The sequence below is a fragment of the Pyrgilauda ruficollis genome, unplaced genomic scaffold, assembly GCF_017590135.1.
Source record: "Pyrgilauda ruficollis isolate IOZ18807 unplaced genomic scaffold, ASM1759013v1 scaffold70, whole genome shotgun sequence".
In the NCBI taxonomy this organism is placed as follows: domain Eukaryota; kingdom Metazoa; phylum Chordata; class Aves; order Passeriformes; family Passeridae; genus Pyrgilauda; species Pyrgilauda ruficollis.
Genome location: NW_024528822.1, coordinates 1,903,101 through 1,926,549, shown reverse-complemented (window position 1 = coordinate 1,926,549; position 23,449 = coordinate 1,903,101). Strand labels below are relative to the sequence as shown.

At 50.3% G+C, this 23,449-nt stretch overlaps 1 protein-coding gene across 2 annotated transcripts; it reads right to left on the bottom strand.

The window, feature by feature from the left end:
• Nucleotides 1-14,912: 14,912 nt before the first annotated feature.
• Nucleotides 14,913-20,021, bottom strand: IRF2BP2 (interferon regulatory factor 2 binding protein 2). Of its 2 annotated transcripts, XR_005956677.1 has the most exons (3): nucleotides 18,843-20,021; nucleotides 17,684-18,595; nucleotides 14,913-15,538 (listed from the first exon to the last, which is right to left on the bottom strand). XR_005956677.1 is itself a non-coding variant. In XM_041485477.1 (2 exons), the coding sequence occupies exons 1-2, from the start codon at nucleotides 19,873-19,875 to the stop codon at nucleotides 17,874-17,876; spliced, it is 1,755 nt and encodes a 584-aa protein (XP_041341411.1). In that variant the 5' UTR covers nucleotides 19,876-20,021; the 3' UTR covers nucleotides 17,414-17,873. The 2 variants fall into 2 exon arrangements, 1 of the variants encoding a protein (XP_041341411.1); XM_041485477.1 differs by lacking the exon at nucleotides 14,913-15,538 and having other exon boundaries at nucleotides 17,414-18,595.
• Nucleotides 20,022-23,449: the final 3,428 nt, after the last annotated feature.

Here is a 23,449-nt window from a genome sequence, read left to right as displayed (position 1 = left end):
TGTAGCCACAGTTTTATTGTGTAAAATAAAAATAAAATGGATTCCAGCAAATAATGGTAAATATTTGATGATATAATTATGTCTTATTAATGCAATGTTCTTTCTTTTGCAAATTAAATTTTCACAAGAATTCATCACCCATTTAATTTTTATTATTTAGGCCGTGAGTATGTCACAGATGTTTGTTATGTACTTTCATAACCATTTGATTAATATTAAATGTTTAAAATAAAAACTCCATTTATATTTCAGTTATAATGGCCCTATGAAAATATTACAAATACAAGTTGGTATTTATGGCCCACATTAGCTCTTAGTACTACTTTTGATATTTTTATTGCTGTGCAGGGCATGCACAGTTCATTACATATGAAAAATAGTTTAATTTTCAGGACCTTTGTAATGATCTGTAAACTGAAGAATTTTCCTTGCCATGCCACAGAAACCCCCTCAGTTCTCCTGATTGAACCTCTTTTATCCTGGCACAAATCTACCCTATTTATATGTATAGCTGTAAGAGAGGATCTCTTAAAAGGCATGAATGCCAGAGACACAAGTTTTGAAAATCCTCAAATACACAGCTCCTCTTCATCCAAATGTACAGATATGGACTAGGACTGGGTAGGAACTGGGGGAGAGCACTAACTATCAGCAGCATTAGCCATCCCGTCATACCTGTTGGATGTGGCAATAAACGGAACCCTCCCTGTTTGGCAGTTACAACACACACAAGAAAGCTCCTTCTGGCCACTTAAAGAGTGTGGCTGCTGTGGATTTCAGTCTCCAAAAATGGCCAGGAGCAGGCTCCCCTGCAGCACCACAAGCAGCATTAGGTTTTCTACTCCAATAGCTCAGGGAATTTCAGGTGCATCAGCTTTTTTCAGAAGGACTAAAAGCACCACAGTCATCAGCTGGTCTGTGTAGGATTTTAGACCTAAACCTATGAAGGCCTTACTTTCCTTCAGCTACACCAGGTTGCACTCTGTCAGCTTTGACAACATCCTTAGGGATTTAAAGTGTCACTGTATCTCCTGCCAGCCACAGGCTCCTCCTACAGAGCATCTTCCCAGCTCCATTTATGCTGGATTTCACCTACATGGTCATCTTCATCTGGTACCTGATGGAAGAAAATTAGATCCCAGGATTTGCTAAGCATCCTAAAGCCAGCAGGAAACATAGAGCTGCAGATAACAGCATCCGTGACCACCACCACTTCCACTGGAAAATGACAGGATGACCAGGCACAACTAGGCTTTCCTTGCCCAGCATTCTCTTAGCAACTTGGAAGAAGCATGCTTACATCCAGCTGCACTGGGCTTTTATGAGGCCTGGTGGACTTCTGCCACTCACCTCATGCTCATTTATAGTGGTGCACAGTGAATGCAAAGTCTCTCCTGTCTGTTCTGATCCTTTCCTATATGCATTTCCTTGCTACACCTGACTAGCTGAGGCAAGTGCAAAAAAGACAAGGGGGACCTGGAGAAGATCCAGCAGCAGACCAAAGATAATGAGGGGTCTGGAGTATCTCTTTTGAGGTGAGACTGTAGGAGCTGGGCCTATTTAGTCTGGAGTAGAGAAGGCTGAGAGGGGATCTCATTAATACATATAAATGTGTCACAGGTGGGTATCAAAAGGAAGGTGCCAAACTCTTTTCAGTGATGCCCAGTGACAGGGCAAGGACCAATGGCCGTAAACTGAAACACAAGAAGTTCTACCTCAACATGTAGGAGAACTTCTTTACGTAGAGGGTGGCAGAGCCCTGGGAACAGACTGCCCGGGGAGGTCATGGAGTCTCCTTGTCTGGAGACATTCAAAACCCACCTGGATGCATTCTTGTGTGACCTGCTTAAGGTGAGACTGCTGTGACAGGAGAGTTGGACTAGATGATGGACCAGAGGTCCCTTCCAACCCAAACAGTTCTGTGATTCTGTGAAGTTGCTGCAATGGTGGGTCTATAAAGCAGCAGTATGTGCCTCACCTGGGTGAAACCAACTAATGGTGCCTAGCTTTAGAAAGTTAAACAGTCCCTCTAAATATTCTCTGCTCCTGTTTCTGAAAGGCTGCCAGACAGCCATCCTACCTCTGGGGTGAGTAGTGCCCCCTGCCATTTGGCGTTTGCTAGGCAGAGTGAGCAGACACAGCTACCAACAAAAGGTGTGAATTCTCCTTAAAGGTTGCTGAAGTGACATTTCAGACAAGCACAGAAAATGCTCCTGAAGGTATAGTGGTTTAAGGACCAGAGGTAAAAGCAGTAGTCTTCTGCACCACCAGCATGTGCTCGCTCTCCAGAGCTCATCCTGGTTCTCATTTTAGTTCCCCAGTTTCTGGGTGTGTATCAGGCATGGCTTTTCACTGAACTGAAACCTCTCATTTCAGGTGATGTTTAGCAAAACATTTTCTTCCTGAGGCTGGTTTGGTAGTTTTGAGCTGTGAGAAGCAGAGTGTGCAGAGGCCTTCACATGTTGTTTCCACCCCTTCCCTCTCTCAGCCATACATCCATGCTGTCTGCTTCCACATGTGAAGATCACTGGAGGAACACAAGCTGTATGTGGCCATGACCTTGTCATTGCAGCCCACTGTGGGCTGCTAGGTCTGAGGAAGTGAATTCAGACCTGAGTTTGCCAAGGTACGGAGCCAGGACCCCATTTCTAAATGCTGTTGAAACCCCTGCTGGAAGCAGAGACCTTCTCTTACTGCCAGAACAGGATGTGCTTTGCTTTCTTCCAAAACTGCCATCTCAAAAAGCAGAAAGGAAGCAGTGCCCAGCAGTACCCAGGGTGGGGCTGGTGGCTGCAACCTGGCTAGCAGGGCACCTGGAAAGAGATTTATGTCCCCTCACACCCAGACCGTTCTCCATTCACTGGGCTGCTGTTTCTATTTAGTGCAAAGCACTCCATGTTTCTCAGCCACCATCATAAAACAAGTTAGAGGGTGTCAAAGTGGGAGACTTGATTAATTTGGTTTGTAGGTAACAGCTGCCATGGAAAATAGAAGGCCCTTTGGCCCCTGGGTCCCATTGTGCTTCTCTGCTAAATTGAAGGGAAGCCTTCCTCCCTTCAAAAACTGTGCTTCCCTTCAGCTGTTGGGTTTTGGAATCTTTGGAAAGAAACACAGTTCTGGTATGGAAACCATCAGCAAGAGCCTGGGATAACAACCAAACTACACTGTTAAAAATACTCAGTCCTTTGAATGAACTGAAAACATTTTTTCTTACATACTAGGAGCAAAGATGCAGCCGCATTATCAGCTTCAGTGAGGGCTAGACAGTGCACAGGCACAACATACAAAGACAAGAGCAGGGGGAATGAAGGCCATTGAGTCCTTTTGCCCTATATCAATCCCAAAGTGCAGAGCCCAGCTGTTTCCGGAGGTGCTGCCATGCTGGGCTCTGCAGCAGCCAGGGCCATTGGGCTGCCTCCTGTGAGCGTTGTTTGTTTCTGGAAACTGAAATGCCTCAGCTTTCAAATCATGACAGGAGATGATGCTTTACTTAGGGTTGAAATGTGAGCCAAAATCTATTCCTGGCAATAACTTGAAGGTCATGCACCAGTAAAGAGTTCCTACCCCAATGGTATGTGCTATTAGACAGATGCGGCTGTTGCTCTTTATCTGACAGTGACAGATTTTAGGCCACCCTTTCATGGGTGTGTTTGTTTTCTCCTCCAGTCTGCATTGCTCTCCCAGTCTGTGCCCCCAACTCAAGTTTCACTCGCTTGTGCCCTCCCCAAAGGGATGTGATTAAGCACAGCTAGTGCAGAACTTTACAGTAACAGCAAATTCCTTTGTGCCTGCAGAGTTCACCAGCAATGAGATGGCAATGTGACTTTGCAAGCATGCCTTGCATAGCTTCTCATCTTCATATCCCCTGAGGTGAGCAATGCAGTTCACACGCAGCCCTTGCACCTGTCACAGGAGCTGGGGACAGCCTAGGGGACTCAGAAGTGGAAGCCAGTCAGCAGAACCATGAGAAGTGTCCATGGAGACACGTCCTATCACTGTCCTTTCCCAGCTGGTGGGATGCAGCACTGCACACTAACCTCTGAGGTGGCTGTGAGGAGCACAGCTCTGGTTTGCAGCACTAAGGATCTGGCTCCCTTTCTTGAGAACATAACAGATATCCTTTACATGGCTTGGTTTTCACACTGCAGAGGAGTTCAGGCTCCCACAACAGAGAGGTAGTTTATTCCCATTCCTCCTCACTCTTCTCTGGAATAACACACCCATCATACAGAACAGAGAGGCATAAAGCTCCCAAAAGGGCTGCACTGATACCCCCAGCCACCCACCCCACACCACTCTGATGCTTCTGCATCTCAAGATGATTTTTTTAAAGGCAGCCATCTGTGGGTGTTTGGCATATAAGGAGACATCAGTAAGAAACTAAGAAAGCTGAGTATTATGAATGGTAGCCACAGGATGGGCAAGTCAATCAGGGATAAATTGTGAGTAAGGAAAGAGGAGCCTGGTGTACTACTTATCCCTATGGTCAAAGCTGGATTAGAGCAAACAGTTGCTTGTATTTATAAACTTCCCAACACCCTGCTGCGCCTGAAGAAGAGGAGAGAGGAAGGATCACAAGACCCTCACTGGCTGGGGCTTGGGAAAGGAAGTCTCTGAAATATGAATGCTGGACATTCTCTTCCCCTCCCCCCAGGGTGAAGATTTTCCACAGTGTCACTCCTGCTGTCACTCACAGTGGGAGCACCCTGGTGATCTGATCCTTACTCCCCAACCCTCAGGAGAGCTTTTCTTGTGCCTAGAGACCCAACCTGAAGGGAAGCAGGGAGAAACCTGCTCCTCTGGTCCCTGCCCCTTGCCCCCTGCTACCTCCAAGGGCTGGTGGAGCTAATTAATTTACCATTAGTACAGTCCTTTTCAGTGTGGGTCTGTGTTTATGTTTACTTTCAGGAGCTAGAGATGGTACAGATGGCTAATTTGTTTGTTCGGTATTGTTCTTTCTAGCTGCCTAGAGCTGTTTTTGTACCTCTGTATTTGTCATGGTTACTGCATACTCAAAATCTCAAGTGCCTATTTTCCTGTGTGATGGAAAGCTTACTGACTATCAGCTGAAAAGTCATGACTGTTTAGAAGGATTCTCTCTTTTGTCCCTTTGTTCAGCACTACCCCCCATTACCTTTGTTTAGGTGGGATGTTCTGGAAGGCAGAGAGCCAGCTACAGACCGAAGGTTTCCCAGAACATCCAGAAAACATGGACGATGGGCTTTTCCCTGGCTCTGAGAGCCTCCAAAGTGGGTCACCTTCTGTGCCTGTTAGCAAGGAACATGGGCAGGGACAACCAGTGCTGCTGGCAAGAGAAATGACAGTGGTGAGGAGGGAAGCAGCTGCATTTGATCACACAGTGTTGCTGCCCAGTTGCTGCTGGTGGGAAGAACAAGCCTGCTGATTAGCATTCCCAAGAATACAATTAGGAGACAAGGCTATTTTCAGCAGCGTCCCCTCTCAAGGCTTGTAAAGACACAAGCACAAAGAAGCCTGGAGTAGGTGCTTCCTCCACCGCAGGCACTGGATGGCTTATATTAGCACAATGCTCCAAATCCCCTGTAAGTCCTCCCAGAAAGGGAGAGTAAATATAGTTTGTCAAACAGTTATCTTTAGCACACTGTCTCGTCTGCCAGCACGGATCTTTCTGCATGACCTCTTGCTAAGTCAGGGCAATTTCTTCTCATTCGCTTACTCCTGCCTGCAATGCCATTCCTGGAGGGGAACCAGGGCTCCCTAGGGCTGGGGGGAGACTGTTTCCACCCTCCGTGCTGACCAGCCTCTGTACGGACATAGCTGGGTTATTGACCTCTAAACCCAGTTTTTCCCACCTGCTTTAAAGGGAAGGGGAAAAAAAAAAAAAAAGGAATGGAAGATCACACAAAAGGAGAGTGAAGGGAAAGGGAAAGCAAGCTGGCTCTGCTGGGGATCCCCTCTGAACTCCAGCAGGCAAGGGACATGCTGAGTCCACACCTCTACAACAGATTCTCTGTGATGATGGGCTGGTGATGGAAGAAGAAACACAGGGAGGTTTTGCAGGCTCTGAAACCAGCCTTACCTCACACTGCTGCTTAGGCAGCAGTCTCTCCCTGCTTGGCCTCACTTTGGCACCATTTCTCTTGTGCCACTGCTCATGCACAGACACACACACAGTTTTCCCCTGGGCCTGGCTGCCTCTGATGTGCCAACTGCACCAGCAGCAGCGTAAGCACAATGAGGATGGTGAGCAAGTCCCACCTTTGGAGGTTTGCTCAGCCTGGTATGATTGTAGCCAGCTCTGGGCCATGAGTGGAGTTCTGGCAAGGCTGGCACATCACAAGGCAGCAGCCCTTCTGAGCTGAAAAGGAGGTATGTGGGAAACGGAGCCCCACACACTAGTAGGCACCTTGCCTGAAAGATGAAGAGAATCCTTTTTTGTAGCAAAGAAAAAAGAGTGAAGGATCAGAGCTGACTGCAGCTCTGGCCACCCACCAGCTGCTCCATAAACTGGGGCACTGCAGCAGGGGGAACACCCTGCCCTTGGGCTTGTAGTCCCTGCTCCACTACAAGGCAGCCCCCTCACAGCAAGCAGCTATCTGGAATACTTGATAGCACCCAGCAGCCAAAAAAGCCTGATCCAGGACAGGTCATGGCTATACCAGCAAGTCAGGCAGTTTGTCTTCCCTAAGGAAGGTGAAGCAGGGAGAAGACAGGCCTCCACAGCATGCTGTGTCCATAGGAGCACTGGGTGTCACAGCACATCTCCTATGCCCATTGTATTGGGCAGTGATGTGCCTCTGCACAAAATTCCATATGTCTGAGCCACTAATTTTCAAACAAATAATTTCCTTTTTATTAATCTCAGTGGAGTCTCATCTCTTCAGGATACTGCCACAGGCAAATGGTGTAACACAAAGCTCAGAGACTGCTGTAATGAAAAGGAGGAGATTAGAGAGTTAATGGCCCAGCTGCTGCTATAAGCTTTACTCTCCAGGCTGCACTCAGTTGGAGAGGCATCATATTGCAGCTCCTTCCCCTGTGCCACTCTCTACATGGTTGGGGAACTATCCAGAACAAGAACAACATTATTTTGTTGCCGTGTGCCAGACGGAGAAAGCGAACCGTGCTCTTTCATCAGGAGACCCCTGCCTCCTTCTGCACTGCTGAACAGAGCTCTTCCTAACTCACCAAGGCCAGGTCCCCGTCTCTGCTGTGCTGCTGTGCATGTACAGCCACTTCAGCTTGGGGGAAAGGAGGCCAGTGTGGGGCCTGGTGAGCTGCTGCTTATCCCACAGGTGATGGGGACCAGCTGTCCCATGGGGTGGCTGCGTTTAATAGTGCTCTGGGGATGGAGAGTGAACCCAGATCTGGCTGAGCACCAGGAAGGGAAGAGATGTCACCAGCATCCAACTGCCTCCTGCAGAGGATCACATCCAACAGACCTCCCTCTCCTGACAATAACCAAGGGCAGCTCCATTAAACACGTATCTGCAAGAAACCTGCATGCTGGGGTGTCCTGGGTGACTACAGCCAAAAGAAAGTCAGACAGCCGCATGCCAGGCATGTGGCACACAGCTGCATGTATCGTGTGGCCAAGCCAGTGCAGGGGCACCACAACCACCTCCTACAACACAGGTTGCATGACAGGCTCCGATCCACGTGCTCTTTCTTCTCAGCTCCATCTTTTCCTCCATTAACTTTGAGTAAGGGAGGAAGGAAGTACTGGCAGGAGCCTGTGCTGCCTGGGGTCCAGGGATACCCCTTACATCTCCACATGCAGGACATTTCTCAGCCCTCCTCCCTCTGAAAAGGCCTTTTCCATGCACCTCGTGGTGCCTCCTGATGGACGTGGTGCCACCCCCTTGCAATTCTATCCTGCCCAGTGCATGCCAAAATGCGCTGCCTTGGCCCTGCACGGCCCTTTGGTGCTTCCCTACCTCCCCCCAGTAGGAAAATGATATTAAGACCAACCACAGGACTCCTTCATCTAGCACAGCTCCACTCCAGTCAGCTATGACATGGTCAGCCTATTTCCCCATGGTTTCCTTAGATGCCAGTGCTCACATTCAGCACAGACATGCCAGCAGACAGAAAACCTCTTGGAGAGCATATCCAGTGATTCAAATGAAGCTCACTACTCCAGCTCAGTTCTCCAGCTTATTATTTTCCTTAACTTTGAAGCAATTCCTGAGTCTGTTGTAACTTCCATGTGCCTGACCCAGCTATGCTTTCCCCAGTTCCTGCCTTCACCAGCTGTCCAGTGGGCTTGAGGATAACAGAGGAGTCCAGCTGCCCCCACCCCTGATCCTGACATTGTTTGCATCCAAGAACTCACAAAATTCCCATTAAGACACTGCTAAGGAGACAGCAACAGTAATAAATGGCTTCAAGAAATTCTCCCAGCCTTTCCTATTTATTATAAAACAGTGATATGCCAGCAAATGAGCAAAGTCTTAAAATACTTGTGAGATTCTGTTTGGAAACATGTTTTTCTCTTGTTATTCATGAACAAGGATGGTATTTCCCAGGTAAATTAACTTGAAAAACATTTCTAAAGTTTGTTTAAGTGTGAATTTTTCAACAACATTTCCTGCTTGTTTTTCAAAAGGCAAATTAAACTTGCAGTGACAACAAAACCACTTTTGCTTTTACTTGAAGGGAAACAAATGCTGTGGAGCAAAGGCAGAGCAGTGGGTCAAATCCTTCACTCCTTCAATTCTGCACTTCCTTCTGATTATTCTGAAAAGTAGCCAGCCCAGCATGGAGACAAAAGCCCTGCAATGCTGGGGACAGGACCCAGCATTTTATTTGGTCAACCACTGGCCACTACCTGCCCCTTTCCTTCCCAGTTTTTCTAAAGACATGGTTGTGAAAAAGTTGAGGATGGAGCAATTTTGCTCTTCTCAGGTCCAGATTGCTCTTCTGCCTTATCTGAACATAAAAAATACCCTGAAAGAACTGACATTTCTTCGGAATTATTTATAGTTTATGGAAATTATAGTAACATAGAAATCTGCAATGATTTAATTAATTATGGATAAGTAACAAGGTAATGCTAGCAATACATTTAACTGAAAAACCTATTTATAACGAAATGATTTCTTATAAATAATTAAAGCAAAACAGTCTGTGTCGTAACTCATAATTTACTTTTAAATCCTGATTCTTCTCTCATTTCTGGTGAAAGTTTACTCATTGGAATGCTCCCATGGAGCTGATGAAGTCAATGACAGAGCTGTTGGCAGGATGGAATCCAGTCTAGAATTAGAAGAACGGATTCCAAAAGAAAAATGTAGCTTTTTCTGTTTTGTTTAAGCTAAGGGTCAGCAATTCAGTCCCTAAGAGATGAGCTTTGCTTTTTCCTTGGTGAGGAAATTCACCTTAATTTGCCTTTCTTAACTGCATTTTAAAAGCAAATGAAGCCCAGATGACACCATTTCACAAGTAATGCTTACCATTTCCCTAAACCACTCTTGCCCAACAGCAATTTGGACCCTGACTGATACACTTGTGGGTACCATGGCAAAGCCCAAAACTTGGTTACTGAGCAGTGATGGGAGAAAGGGCAACTGGAGGAGCATGCCATGTATCTAAACAAGACGGATCAAATTCAGGCTGCCTTCACCAACGTCTCCCTGGTGAGCATTTCAGTGAACTTGAGGATTGCAAGATGTTCCCATTCCATTTTGTCCCTTCTCAAAAAGGTGACAGTAAAGAAACACCCATTCTGTTTACTGTGAGTTCAGTGAAACACTCCAAGTATCTTGGGATCTCTCAAGAGGCAAGGGTTGAGCCTCAAGGAGTGCAGGGTTTCAGTCCAGGCCCTGTTGTCAGCTTTTCTTGATGGTCCTTAGAACTTTGCAAACTTGAGGATCTGGGAGCTCCAAAAGGTGTCCCACTCAGTGAGATACTGCTGGCAGCCTGCTGGAGTCCAGAAGAGCTCCAAGGGCCTTACACTGAACCACTGTTCATAGGGTTGTGAGATGACTGGCTTCAGTAATCAACAAATTTCCATCCTGGACACAGTCTGGGTCAGTAATTACTAGAATTTTCTGAAGTCCAGTAATAATGATAGCATTCCACACTGGCTACAATTCAGGTAAGGAAAGTTCCAAGGCTGTCAGGGAATGACTGATTATTCCTGCTCTTTTCACCACCCTGGCCATGCAAGAGTTCCTGGTACAATTAAGGCATGCTTCATTGGCCAACTCTTTACACAGAGCTCAAGGCCTGATAGGAATCCCTTAGATCACAAAGTGCTCCAGGGGAACTGGGGTGAATGCACCATCACAGTCAGGAAGAAATGGGCACAGCATGTCTGTAGAGCTCCTTGGAGAGAGCTTAAACAAACCCTGAGGCTGCACACAATGAGAAGGGTCAATACAGATGAGACCCAGCCCCCTCAGACAACCCTTCCCCTGCAGGCACATCTCAAGCCTCTCCCACCAGGAAGGTGGCAGCAGGGGAAGGAAAAGGGGAGGCTGGCAGAGCTGGTGCTCCTGTCCCTCTGCAGCCAAGGAGAAGCTAAAAAAGGAACACGGAAGCTTTCCTACACAAACCACATTTATTGGTGTTGTTCCAGTGCTTCATGGACTGTTATGCATCAAAAGCAGCACTGAAATTGGCACTCTTCACAGAAAAGGAAGGGATCCACCCCAAAACACTAAATGTCAGGAAACTTTTGTGACACAGGGTAAAGAAACATAGGCTACCGCTGCAATTCAAAATGTTCCTGCTCGGAAGATAACCGGGAAGCAGCATGGCTGGTTCACACCTTCCACCAGAGCCAGGACCACACTAAACCCCCAGAGCCCTTGCTGTGAGCCCTCCCAGAGGGGTGGCCAGAGGCTAAATGACTAACCACCCAGAGTGCACCACCATTCCCAGAAAGTCTTACAAGCTGGAGAGCCTCCTCATTAACAAGCAGATTTCAGGAAATACCCCAGTTGTGCAGGAAAGGAGCTGAAATCAGTCATCCACTTTCACAAGTTAATTTTAACACTGTCAGACAAAGAAGTCTGGACAAAGAGCCACAGTAACCCAAAGAAGCAGAACTGGTAAGATAAAATAACCATTTGGATTATTAAAACATTAATTAGGAGCATAAAGGAGCTGGTTCAGTTAAGAGCACAGGTTATTTATCTCTCCAAAGAAAAGCAGAGGGCTTACACAAATGGAAGATCTCTCAGTATGAAAGTAAACATCAAAATACTAATTAAAAAGCACATCTAAACATGTTTATCATGGCTTGTATCCTACAAGAAAAGCAGAATGGATGTCTAAGCAGATTTTTTGAACTAATTAGAGCAAGTTAAAGCCCCAGCTGGGCCAATCCAGCCCCCTTCTTTCCATGTACAGGGAAGCCCATACCCAGTGCCATTACTGCATGACGTGTTTTGTTGCCCAGGCACATAAATACAGCATGGTACTAATAAAGACAGCATGGTACTTTCTGCAAGGAAAATAACACCTTCCCTCTGTAATTTCTGTAGGATAGGTTGCCCTAATTGCATTTTCATGGGGAAGATGGATAGAATCCTATTTAATCACCACCACAAAATCACTGGGGAACTTAGTATTTGGATGTTTTAAATTATTACAGTATGAATAGTTATGAAAGTGTGATGGAAAAAGTCATCCTTATGCTGGTTTGACTTCACTGCAAATTCTGAAGTAGAATCTACAAAGGTATGAGTCAGTGTGCAGAAGCTGATTTGTTTCCCAGGTTTTGTGAAGTGAAAGAAACATGATGTTCAGCATCACCTTCCTGTGCTTGCATTGAAGTCTTTCATCAGTACCCTGATTTTAGATTGTTCTATCAGGGGAGGGGTGAGACATCTAAAAAGAGAAAATTAATTGTTCTAAGTGTTTAGCAGCACCTCAATAAGGTAGACAGAAAAAAACCAAAACTTTTAAGTAGTCTGGACAAAATTAAATGCCTCATTTTGTTATGCAGTTTTTGTCTAATATCTGTAAGTCCCTTTCTACATACAGTTGGAGAATATGACACACCTATAAAAAAGGATTAGAAAATGATTGGAGAAAACAATGATTGGATTTCTGATTGAAAAAAATTTAGGGTGTCTACTCAAACCATGCTCCCTCCCCCTCAAAAAAAAAAATCAGACCTCCTTCAGCTCACAAAGATGCAAAAAGAAGGAAAAAAACCCAAAACAGTGTGAGGAAGAAGGGGAAGGTCCAGCTGCTTTCTTGTGCCCCTGGCTGAGTGGGTGGCAGGGTGAGGCTCCCATTGCAGCTGGGGCTTCCCCAAAGCCCCCACCTTCACTCTTCCCCCAGCAGCCCCATTCCCACCCAGCCATGTGGGAACAGGTGAACTTGCTGTCGCTGCAATAAAGCAACCTGGTGAACCAACCCTTTCAGTCTCTGGGTACTTATCTCCTGGTTGCTTTAAAGGGTTGCTAAAAAGAAAAGAAGGAAACAGTATGAGGCTTCTCTGGCTGGCAGTGGGTGGGGGAAATAAGTGTTTTATAGTGAAAGAGGGCAAAAGACAATGCAGACTTGGCATTTTTGCAGTGAAGAGTGAATGTCCTCCTTCCCAGAGGCAGCAGCTGAAAATCATAGACTCAGAGAATAGTTTGGGTTGAAAGGGGACTTTGAAGACCACCTCATTTCAACCCCCCTGCCATGGGCAGGGATGCTTTCCACTAGATCTGGTTGCTCAGAGTCCCATCTAACCTGGCCTTGAACACCTCCAAGGTGCCTCCAAATTGGAGGTGCCCTGAGATTTATTTCTCAGGGAAGTCACAGCCCCTCATCCAGAAGGGCATCCATCCCCAGCCCTGGACAGGGCACCCCAGAATGGGATGGGGGCACTCCACAGCTGGGGACAACCAGGGCAGGAGGCATCAGGTTGGGGGGCAGACAGAGGGACCCCAAGATGGAGGTATGGCTGGGTGCTGTGCCAGGCAGGGCAAGTTCTCACATTTGGCCCAGTGCTGCTGGAAATGGGAGCTAATGGGCAAGGGTGTTTCTGGTGGTGTTTGCTGAGTCAGAGGTGATGAGATGAAGAAACACCGATGAGAAGCTTCTATGAGCACTTCTGGTTTCTTCGTAATTTTGTTTTATAGGGGTTTTCAACTTGATGCAACATTTTGGGGCTTAGCATGCACTCTTCTATTCCAGTCTCTACAAAACCAGCTCTGGAGTGGCAGAAAGAAAAGCAAAGTTAGGTGATGTCTAAAAATACCTGCAGAACTGTCACCCCATCTTCAGTGTACCTATGCCAGCCAGGAAGCCAGCCATATAGGCACTAACATTCACTTGGGAGTTTCTGTGGGAGATGTCACTGTGCCTTCTTTCCCAGGAGGGAGAGTTCAGCCTCTCAGGGAATTCCATGAGAATTTGGAACTGTTCCATAGAATTTGAACCCCACACTTAGTGCTCAAAGCCTGTGGCATGCTCCAGAGGCTGCCCAGAGGCAGTGAAAGAGTTACCTCTGGAGCAGAGCAGCAGCTCCTGGTGATGAAGTGGATAAGCAGGCACTTCATTCATCTGCTTCTAGCACTGCCTGACCTTGGGCCCTGGCAGAGGAAAGGCATCTGCTCCTGGGAACAAAGGGCAGGGGAAGGAGGATGGCTCAAGGATACTGCTGGCCTACATGGGATCAGAGCAGGGCAGCTGGGCCATGGCCGCACCTGGCAAATGTCATGGGTCACTGGCTGCAGTGCACCCACTGCGGGAAGTGCATCCATACACTGCCCAAGCCCATCTTCTGTTTTAACAGGGGGGAAAAAGATCAGTCTTTCTCCCCTTCCCTTCCCTTCCCTTCCCTTGTTTTTATTTGCCTCACTATGGGAGCATATACTGGAGGCAGTTTATACTGGGCTGGACCTATGGTGTCTGTAGAGACAAGAGTCCACTTGAGGAAAGCTGGTGGTTGAGTTTGGGTTTTTTTCAGTTTTTCAAAAGATGCAGCTGCAGCTACCTAAATGCAAATGCTCAAGGAGGAGAAACACGAAATGCTGAGGGCTGAGCCTTTTCAAGCCTAATGACTGGACATAGCCCTGCTGGAGTGAAGCAGGAGAGTAAGGGCTCCAAGTAGCTCAGCCACCCCTGGTGCCATTCATTTCCACACGGTCCAGTGCTTTCTCCTCCCTCCTGAGGAGACGCTGTGTTGGTGTGGGCGCTGCAGCTGCACATGGGGTGTCCCACACTGCTTTGGGGACAAGTTGGACACACAGAGTGGGGGCAAGCAGCAGGGCAGGTGGCTGAGTGTCCCCAGAGCAGCGTCCCATCCTGTGCCACTGAGAGCCACCACCCTGTCAGCTGGACAGACAGGCAAGCAGGGCTTGGCCCGGGTGCAGAAGGAAAGGATCCAGGGCTCTGTTGACATAACAAGCCACTAGAGAGCACTCTCAAATGTATTTATACCCTTTGCCTAAGTGCTAGTTCATAAAAACACGCGGTTGCCATGGCCTGGTTTACAGCACGTCTAAAAAGAGAGCTCCCAAACATACCAGGTTTTCTGAGGCCACTGCAAAGGCGGTCAAAGCCTCCCTTGTGTGGCACCTTTCCCACCCTCTGGGACCCAGGCACAGGGCAGCACCCACCAGCTCCATGCATCCCTTCCTGTCCCACACTGCTGTCTGTTTACAAATAAATGTCAGGACAGTATTTTTAAAAAAATTTAAATAATATTGTGCAACTATAGTTTTTTCAAGTTTTCTTTCTTCTTTTTTTATATATACAAAAAAAATGCAGTAAGTATTTAAAGTTCTTAGTTTCCTTATGCTTAGTGTCAGGAAAAAAAGAAAAAAAAAAAAGAGAAAAAAACCCCATAAAATGCCAATCTGGCAGCTGGTTAGTTCAGCAGCTATCAACAAAAGCACCGTGCAGCTGAAAAAATCTGCCAGGAAAAAGTATGTTCAAAAAAAAAAAAGTAGGTTGGAAAAAAAAATAGTAATCACACGTTCTTCATTAAAACACTTTTAATACTACACAAGTTACAGTATCACCTTTTAAAAAGTTAAAAAAGGAATATTAACAGTGGCACTGTTGCAGCTAAAGCACTTCAAAATAATAAGAAAAAAAATAAAAATAAAAAAGCTTGTAGCCCAGGAAGTAGTAATAAAGGAAGAATCTACCGGAATATTATTGTAATTGAGCAAAGCAAACAAAAGGAAAAAGCAACATTCAATGTGAGAAAAATGAGCTATGTATGAACACCCTCAAATTTTTTTTAATTCTTTTTTTGTTTTGGTTTTTTTTGTTTCATTTTGTTTGTTTTTCTTTAGCAGTTCTGAAGTTTTATGGTGGAGATTAGACTTGGCTGGGGGCTCAAAGTCAGCTGAGTGAGCATAGCCACCGTGTGCCATTTCTTTTCCATCTATGTTGTTTCTGGGCCACTGCCTGGCATCACCGGCTGGGGAGCTTCCATCCTCTCCAGGAGTCACAGAGCTGCAGGAGCGGGCGGCTGGCGGGAGGAGGAGGAAGGTGTGCTTCCCTACAGGCCTCTCACACCAATGTCCCTCGGCCCCAAAACAAGGGTGTGCTTTGTCAGGAGCAGGTCTCACCCTCGGCACGCTCACAGCTGGGACACCTGATGACACAAAAGCGGGGGCTCTTTTAGGCAGGCTTTGGAATTCAGTTTGGCTTCTTTTTTAAGAATAGGGAAACCATCTTAATCACATGAACTTCATCCCATGTAAGGTATTATGCCAAGCAACTTTGAAGAACTTGTTACCATCTATCAGCTCAAATTCCATTTTTTTTTTAATAAAGTGCCTAAATACACATTTACACAGATCATAGTGGTTCCAAAGAATCCTTTACAGTTGGCATTTTTTTATATATAAGTATATATATAGGTATATATATATATATGTGCGTTTTCTTCAAATTGGCTAAATGTGTTTACATAAGACACCAATCTTGACTATAAGTTTTAAAGCGTAATATTGACTCAATGAATTTGTTTATCATGCAAGTCTTATCTAATATTACATTGACCTGTAATATGGAACACAATGTAGTGGGTGTGCTCATTAAACACTTCATAGAAAATTACTGTGCATGTGCAGTTCTGATCTTCAAATACTAATAATGACCATTTCTTTTTAAAAAAAGTAGTCTTCCAAAAAAAAAAACCCCAAAACTACTCTGCATTAAATTGCAGTTTGAACATTATCACAATAAGAATGGTTGAGTAAAAAGCACCCAAAAATCTTCAATTTTATAGTTGGCTGAACAGATTTTTCCTCCTCCTCTTCTGATACTGGAAGTGTTTATTAGCTGGTCCCTGGGAAGGGACGACCTCGCCACCCTTTTGCTCAGAAACAACCACATATAACCGAGTTATAAACACCTCGACAGAAGGGCTCGTACAGCTGCAGCGTTGCCAATGAACTATAAACAGCACAAAAACATCACTATTAGACTTGAACTATTTCTAGTAACCAATGATTTATTGATTTTAGAAGTCTGCTTGGTGATGCAGAAGCGTGATCAAAAGAAGTGGCTTTACAAAAGAGTTCTCCAAAGTAGCTTAAAAGGCAGGGCCAGGGCCATTATGTGCAGCCCTAATTGCTTTCATTTCAACCAGTTTATATTTTCATTTTCAAAGAATAGCAGTAGGTTTGTTTCAAGCATACGTAATAAGGAAATTACAGGTTTCCTCCACCCACATTTGGGCTGTCACTGATATGCCCACGGGCAATTTGGCAGAGCCTCAGTCACTGCTGTCACTGTACCACACCGTACCTGCCACTACTTGGAAACACCGGGTCAGCGATAGTAACAATAGCAACAGCACTAGAGGTGACTGGTAAGCAAAATCAAAATCCATACGCACTATCTGAAAATTAAAGTAAAATAAAATAAAGTCTCTTCCCCACATCCCCAGCTTTGTCCAAAGACACAAAAGCCCCACAAGTGACACTGAAGACCTTCAGAAATGGCAGTGCTACACTGGCACCTTCGCCAACCATGTAACTAAGTTCGTTATCAAAATTCCATGTTATGGTATGCAATTGGTGAATAAATGCAGTTTTGTAATCTTAGAACTGATCACGAGAACTGCAGTCAACTTTGCCTTAAAAAAAAAAAAACAAAAAAAAAAAAACAAAACACCAAACCAAAACCAAACAAACCCAGAAATCCCTAACTCAACAGCGCCTCTTGGACACCTCTCCACATCTACTCTGGTGACAACTTCCCTTGAGAAACAGTGAGCAATTTGGGACTGGATCTGGAGGATCTTCCATCACAACCTGAGGCACGCGCTTCTGGGAGAAAGCCCTCCTGCTCCCTAAGCTCGCCTGGCCAGTGGGATGGCAAAGGGCATGCCTGCCTTGGCTAGCCACTCTTGTCCCCAGCTGCCTCAGACCAAGCCTGCATGCGACCAGCTCTACAGGACAGGGGCCAGGAATAAGGAATCACAGACAGTAAGGCAATCTTTACAATGTCAGAAAGTGTATTTGGCATTTAAAAAAAAAAAAAAAAAGAAGAAAAGAAAAGAAAAAACAGAAGAAACAAGTGCATACAAATACAGCTAGAAGCATTTCTGGTTTGCCAAGTGCTCTCTAATAAAAGCAGCGCAAGTCACAGCCTACATTGAACAGTAACTGTCACCAGGGAAGCACAACAAATAGTTGCTATAACAAAAGGGAAAAAAAGAAAAAACGAAACAGAAAAAAAAAAAAAAAAGAGCAGAATTAGAAGAAATGCCTTTATAATAAGTACATACCTTTTGTCTTCAAAAAATATAGAAACACAATGTATTCAAAAAAATCAAAATTATACAGCCATGTTTATGAAGTCTACATTTCCCTTGTCTTGGAGATATATATATATATTTATATATATATATTTATAGATATATACAGAATTCGAGCAGTTCGAGTTCAAGGTGACGTCGGGCAGCGAGCGCAGGCGAGTCACGAGTCCCTCTCCTTTTTCACTTTCACATCTCCGGCCAGGATGGTGGCGATCTCCCCTTGCATGAAGGCCCAGGGGACGTTGGAGCCGACCAGGGGACACTTCTCCCCGCTGGGGCAATACACCTCCCCGCTGGCCCCCTGCTGCTTGATGCTCTGCCGGGAGCAGGGGAAGCAGAACTTGTGGGAGGGGACGGAGGGGCACTGCACGAAGTGGGTGTCTTCCAGGCGCTCGTGGCAGAGGGTACAACACAACGGGACGCTGGCGGCGAGGGACGAGTCCGGCAGGCTGGCGGGGTGCACGGGCTCCAGCCCGCCCGCCGCCGCCGCGTTGGCCCCCTGGCCCGGCACCTCCCTGCCGGGGCCCAGCCTTCTTTGGTTCATGGCGGAGGGCGAGGGGGGGCTGCTGCTGTTCCTCCGCGTGGTGGAGTGGACCTGGTTGGCGTCTTTGGAGGCGTGGTTGCCCCCGGCATTGTCCGCCACCAGAATGAGGGCGGCCATGGGGGACTGGCCGTTCTGTGCCGCCTCGGGCGGCGTGGTCCGGTTGGAGTGGGGCGAAGCGGTGGGCGGCGGGGGCGACATGAAGGGGGTGGCCGTCAGCGGCAGCTTCATCCCTTCCGACGGGGTGGGCAGCCAGGGCTGCACCTCCCCGTTGATCTTCGGGGGTCCAGCCTCGCCCTCCGGCTCGGGGGAAGGCTTCCTCTTCCGGGCGGCCCGGGCCCCTGCAGAGGCAGAGGAGGGGGGAAGGAGGAGGGTAAGAAGGCAGCGCAGTCACAACGCATCGCCGAGCAACCGCGGAAACGGGTGGCCTCGGCCACCCCCCGGGCACCCGGCCACCCAAGCGGCCCCGCCACCGCCCCGCACGCCCAAACCCGCCCGGCATCCCCCGCCCCGCATCCCTGGAGAGCCACCCCTCCCGCCCCGTCATCCCCTGCCCTCCCCGCCGCCCCCCGGTCCCCGGCTCTTCACCTGGCTTGGCCACGGAGCCGTTGGTCTCGTAGCCCAGCAGCCTGCCGCCCGCCATGCCCGGCTCTTTCTTGAATTTGCTGTCGAAGGGGGCCACGGTGTGGCTCCCGTGCTGGTGCAGGGCCAGCAGCGTGTCCCGCACTGTCTTGGGCTTGGCCAGCCACTCCTGCTCGGCGCCCGGCCGGCCCTTGCCCTCCGCGGCCAGCTCCGCCGCCGCCGCCGCCGGCAGGCTCTCGGCGGAGCCGCGCTTCTCCTTGGCGCCACTGTCGTGCTCCCCCGCCGCGCTGCCGCCGCCACCCGAGGAGGAGGAGGAGGAGACGGAGCCGGGGCGCTTGTGCCCCAGCTCGCCGGGTTGCCCCGCCGCCTGCCCCGCCGCCTGCGCCGCCGCCGCCGGCTGCTGGGGCACGGGCACGGCCATGGGGGCGGGCGCGGCGGAGATGGCGGCCAGCGAGGCGGCGGCCGCGGCGGCGGCGCGGCTGCCCAGACCGCCGATGGCGGCGGGGAGCCCGGCACCGTTCACCAGCGGCACAAGGGTGGGCGGCACGGCGTGCGTCCGCCGCGGGTTCGGGCTCTGCCGGTTGAGCTCTGGCGGCTCCTCGGGCTTGGGGAAGCCGTTGGGCACCAGGATCCCGTTGACCTGCCGGCCGCCGCCGTACTCGGCGCCCAGGCGGGGCGGCGGCCTCTCGGCCGCCAGCGAGTAGCGCTCCAGGGGCTGCGGCGGGGGCCGCGCCGCCGCCTCCGCCGCCGAGGGGTGGCCGAGCTGCTGCTGCTGCGCCAGGAGCTCCTTGGCGGAGAGCGGAGGCTGCTTGGCGTGGGGCGGTGGCGGGGCCCGGCCCTCGGGGAAGCAGCCGTGCGCCCGCTTCAGCTGCCGCGCCGTGTCGATGACGAACTCCACGCGGTCGGCGCCCTCGTAGTTGACGCAGCCCCGGCAGACGGGCTCGGTGAAGTCCCAGATCATGGCCCAGGGCATGCGGGGCAAATCGCACAGGTAGCACGACTGCCTGCGGGAAGCAGCCGCCACCGCCGCCGACGACATGTCCCGGCCCCGGGGCAGCGGCGAGCGCCCCCCGCTCCGGCTTCGGCCGCTGCCTCCTCCGCCCCTCGTCACCGGGGTCCCGACGGGCAGGCTCGGGAGCCGCGGCCGCAGCGGGACCGTCCGCCGGGCCCCCTCCCCCTCGCCTTCCTCTTCCGTGCGCTGGAGCGGGGCGCGGCGGGCGCCCCGGCAGGCAGAGCCGCTGCGGGGAACGCCGCTCCCGTCGCCGTCTCCGCCGGCGGCGCTCACAAGGCGGCGGGGACGCGCATCTCCGCCGCGCGGCTGGCGCAGGGCTGCGGCCGCTGCCGCCCGCACGGCTCCCCCGCTCTCTGGCTACTACGGGGCGGCGCGNNNCGTGCCGTGCCGGGCTCCAGCCGCCACCGCCGCCTCTGCGCGCCGCCGCTACGATTCTTCGACAGTGCCGGCCGCGCCTGCGCGATGGGCGCCCCCGCCCCGCTGCCGCCGCCGCGATCCCAGCCCCGGCCCCTGCCCGCGCCCCCGCCACCGGCACCGGGGGTTCCTCCTGCCGCCGGGGGCCGCCGTGCCCCCGCCCCGTATCGCCGCCGGGGAGGGCTGTGGGAGCGGAGAGGGACAAGGCGAGGGGCGGGAGTGCCCTGCAGTTCCCTCCTTCTTTTCTGATTTTATTTTTATTATTGTTGGGTGTATTACTATTTCCCTCACCGCCGAGGGGCTTTGCCGAAACCTCCCACCATGGGCGCAGCGGTGCGTGGGGCGCCTCCCGCAGTGCGGGGCTCAGTGTACCCCCTCGTGTCCCTCGCCCCGCTCGCCCTGTGACCTTGGACACGGCGCCCCGGGCGCGCCCCGCAGCTGCGAGGTCCCCCCCGCCGGGCCGGTCATCGCCACCTCCGGGCAGGGGCCGGCGCCCCGCCGAGCAGTGCTCGGCTTTGTTCTCCCCGCCGCAGCAGGAGGCACCATTAGAAATAAATGTAACGATTACCCAGCTTTTTTTTTTTTTTTTTTTTTTTTTTTTTCTTAACTGTTGTCATTGTGCACAGGAAATAGGACGTTCTAGATTTCCTGTCATTTTAAACCACAAACCAGCAGTTCTCTAATGCAGATTAGTGAAATTCACACAGACTAAGCACACGCCGTCTCGTTCCCAAAAAAAGAAAAACCTGTTTCCCCGACCCCCTTCCACGCTGTGAATCGCTCATCCGCCACCTGCACCCTCACGGAAACACAGGGTCGGGGCAAGGGAAGGAGCAAGAGAGGGTGTTCGCTCTCCTCGTGTGCCACGGGAGGTGAAGCAAGCCCTCACCGGGCGCATCCCGGCACGTACGGTCGGCTGCACGCCTTTGCCCGTGCAGGATGAACACGGCGGAGGCTGCTCCCCCCGACAGCCGTGCTCCAGCCGCCCTTCCCACGGCGTTATGTAGGTTACGGAGGAGGGAGGGAAAGAGGGCGGGAGGCGGGAGCCGGCCGGGGCTGGGGAAGCTCTGACGTCCGTCGCCGCCGCCGGGAGGTGCCTCCCCGCGGCTGGGGGCCGCCCGACGGCGCTGCGGGGCTGCCCCGCCACCAGCGCCGCCGCTCCGCTGCTCTCGCTCGGCCGGGCTGCCGAGGGGCGTCGGGGCAGAGCCGCGCCCCTCTCGCCCCGCGCTCGCTCCCGCGCCGCCCGCCGGGGCCGGGCACTGGGTGTCGCGGCCGCCCGTGCGCCCGGGGCTGCGGGGCGCCCTTGCTTCCCCCTGCCTCGGCCTCCTGCTCGTCCTGGCGCTGGCTGCAGCGGCGGCCCCCCTGCCAGGTTGGGTGACTTTGCAACTGCACGGCCGGCTGGGCGCCCTGGAGGCGCCGCGTTGTGCATAAGCGAAATAAAAGTCAGCCCCGGCCCCCAGTCCAGCCCCGCACGTCGTTGCGGCGGCCGGGGCTGCTAGCCCGGGAGCCCTCACAGCCCCTAGCAGCCCTGCGGCGGCCGGCCGGGGGCGGAAGGCAGAGCAAGGAGAAGGGGACAGCCCTGCCGTGGCCCCGACGTGCTCCCGGAGAGCCAAGGGTTAACATCGGCTCGCTTTTCCCGAGCAGCCCTCCTTTCACATTGCATCAAAGTCCTTTAAAGCTGTTTCTCTTCCCTCCTCCCCTCCCCGGCTGGAAAGACGATTTATCCATGCAAGCTAAGTAAACAGATCTTTGTTTTCGTCTTCCACCCACTGCCCTCTTTCTCCAGCCCGAAGCTGGAGCCTCGCCAAGCCGGCTGCAGCGATCGCTGCCTCCACACGCACACACACACTCACACACACACACGGGGCGGGGGAAGAAGCCGAGTTTCTCGGGTGAGGCAATGCGCCTGCAATTGGCAGGGACAAGGCAGGAATTGTAATTGCACTTCATCATGTGATGGCTTATGAAAGAGGAAGTTTGGATGTTTTAGTCACGTACTCCTTTGCCCTCTTGCTTTAGCCTCCAGGTTCTCCGAAGGAAAAAATTACATATATTTATATATACTGGTGGAAAGCCAAGAAACAGTGTGTTTGCGCATTTCAGATCATGAGCAGAGCTGGAGTGCTAGCTGAGCGAGGCTGCAGGGTAAGAAGAAAGCAAAGCTTTGAGCTGTGGCAGGCTTTTAACTGCAGGACAGAAAATGTGATCTGTATTTATTTTCCTTTATTTTTAATGAAAACTAGCTGCGTGGAAAAGTCAAGATGAGCAGTGTTCTGGTTTTGCCGCATTTGCTGCCTTTGAATTAATTCTGGTGGAAAAGGAAAAAAAAACCCAACAAAATCATGTTACCAAGCTCAATGTCAAAAAACTGATAAAAAAAATAGTGGCAGTGCTACATAGGAAATGTGGTTTATGTATCAAATCACAAAAAAAATACCTCAAAGCTGCTGACTGTTACAGCAGTAACTGCACAGGAATTGAACAAATAATGCATTTGTCTCTTGTTCTTTTTTTTCTCTTTTTTGAAACAGAAGCTATCCCTTTGTGCCAGATCTCTGCGAAACGCCCCTTGCTGCCACATACCAAGGCTATAGATAGGAGCAGCAAGTGCTGGACAATGTGTTATAGGGTGCAGGGCTGTGACGGTCTGGGGCAGTCCCTGACCAAGGAGCACCACGATGGCAAGGATGAGGGTGCAGCACAGTATGGAAGGCTTTTGCTTGTTCTGGTGTGCCCAGTGCCATGGGTGAGGGAAGGAGGGGAGAGGAAGGATTGTAATGAGGCAGCTCTTTGAGATGAACTCTGTTTGCCACTCCCACATCAATGCCATGCCCCTTCTCACAATGTGTTTTTTTGCTTTTGTCAGTGAACCACACTGAGATCTTGCTGTGTTTCTCTTCCTCCCTGCAGGGTTTTATATCCTTTCCCTCTTATCCTCTGCACTGGCAGCAGTGATTTTGTGCAGACCCTTGTCCCAGAACTGTGGCCCCACCCACATACCTATCCCCCATGGGGCCTGCCCTTCTGTCTGTGTCCAAACCAGTGCTCCCCACTTGATCACCTCTGCCCTTGGCATTGTTCTTTCCCTTCTGATTGAGGGCTGTCTCACATCCTTCTCCAGCAGACACGCACTGCTTCCTCCATAGCTCTTATTTGCATCCTTCTGTTGTGGCAGAAGTCCTGCAGG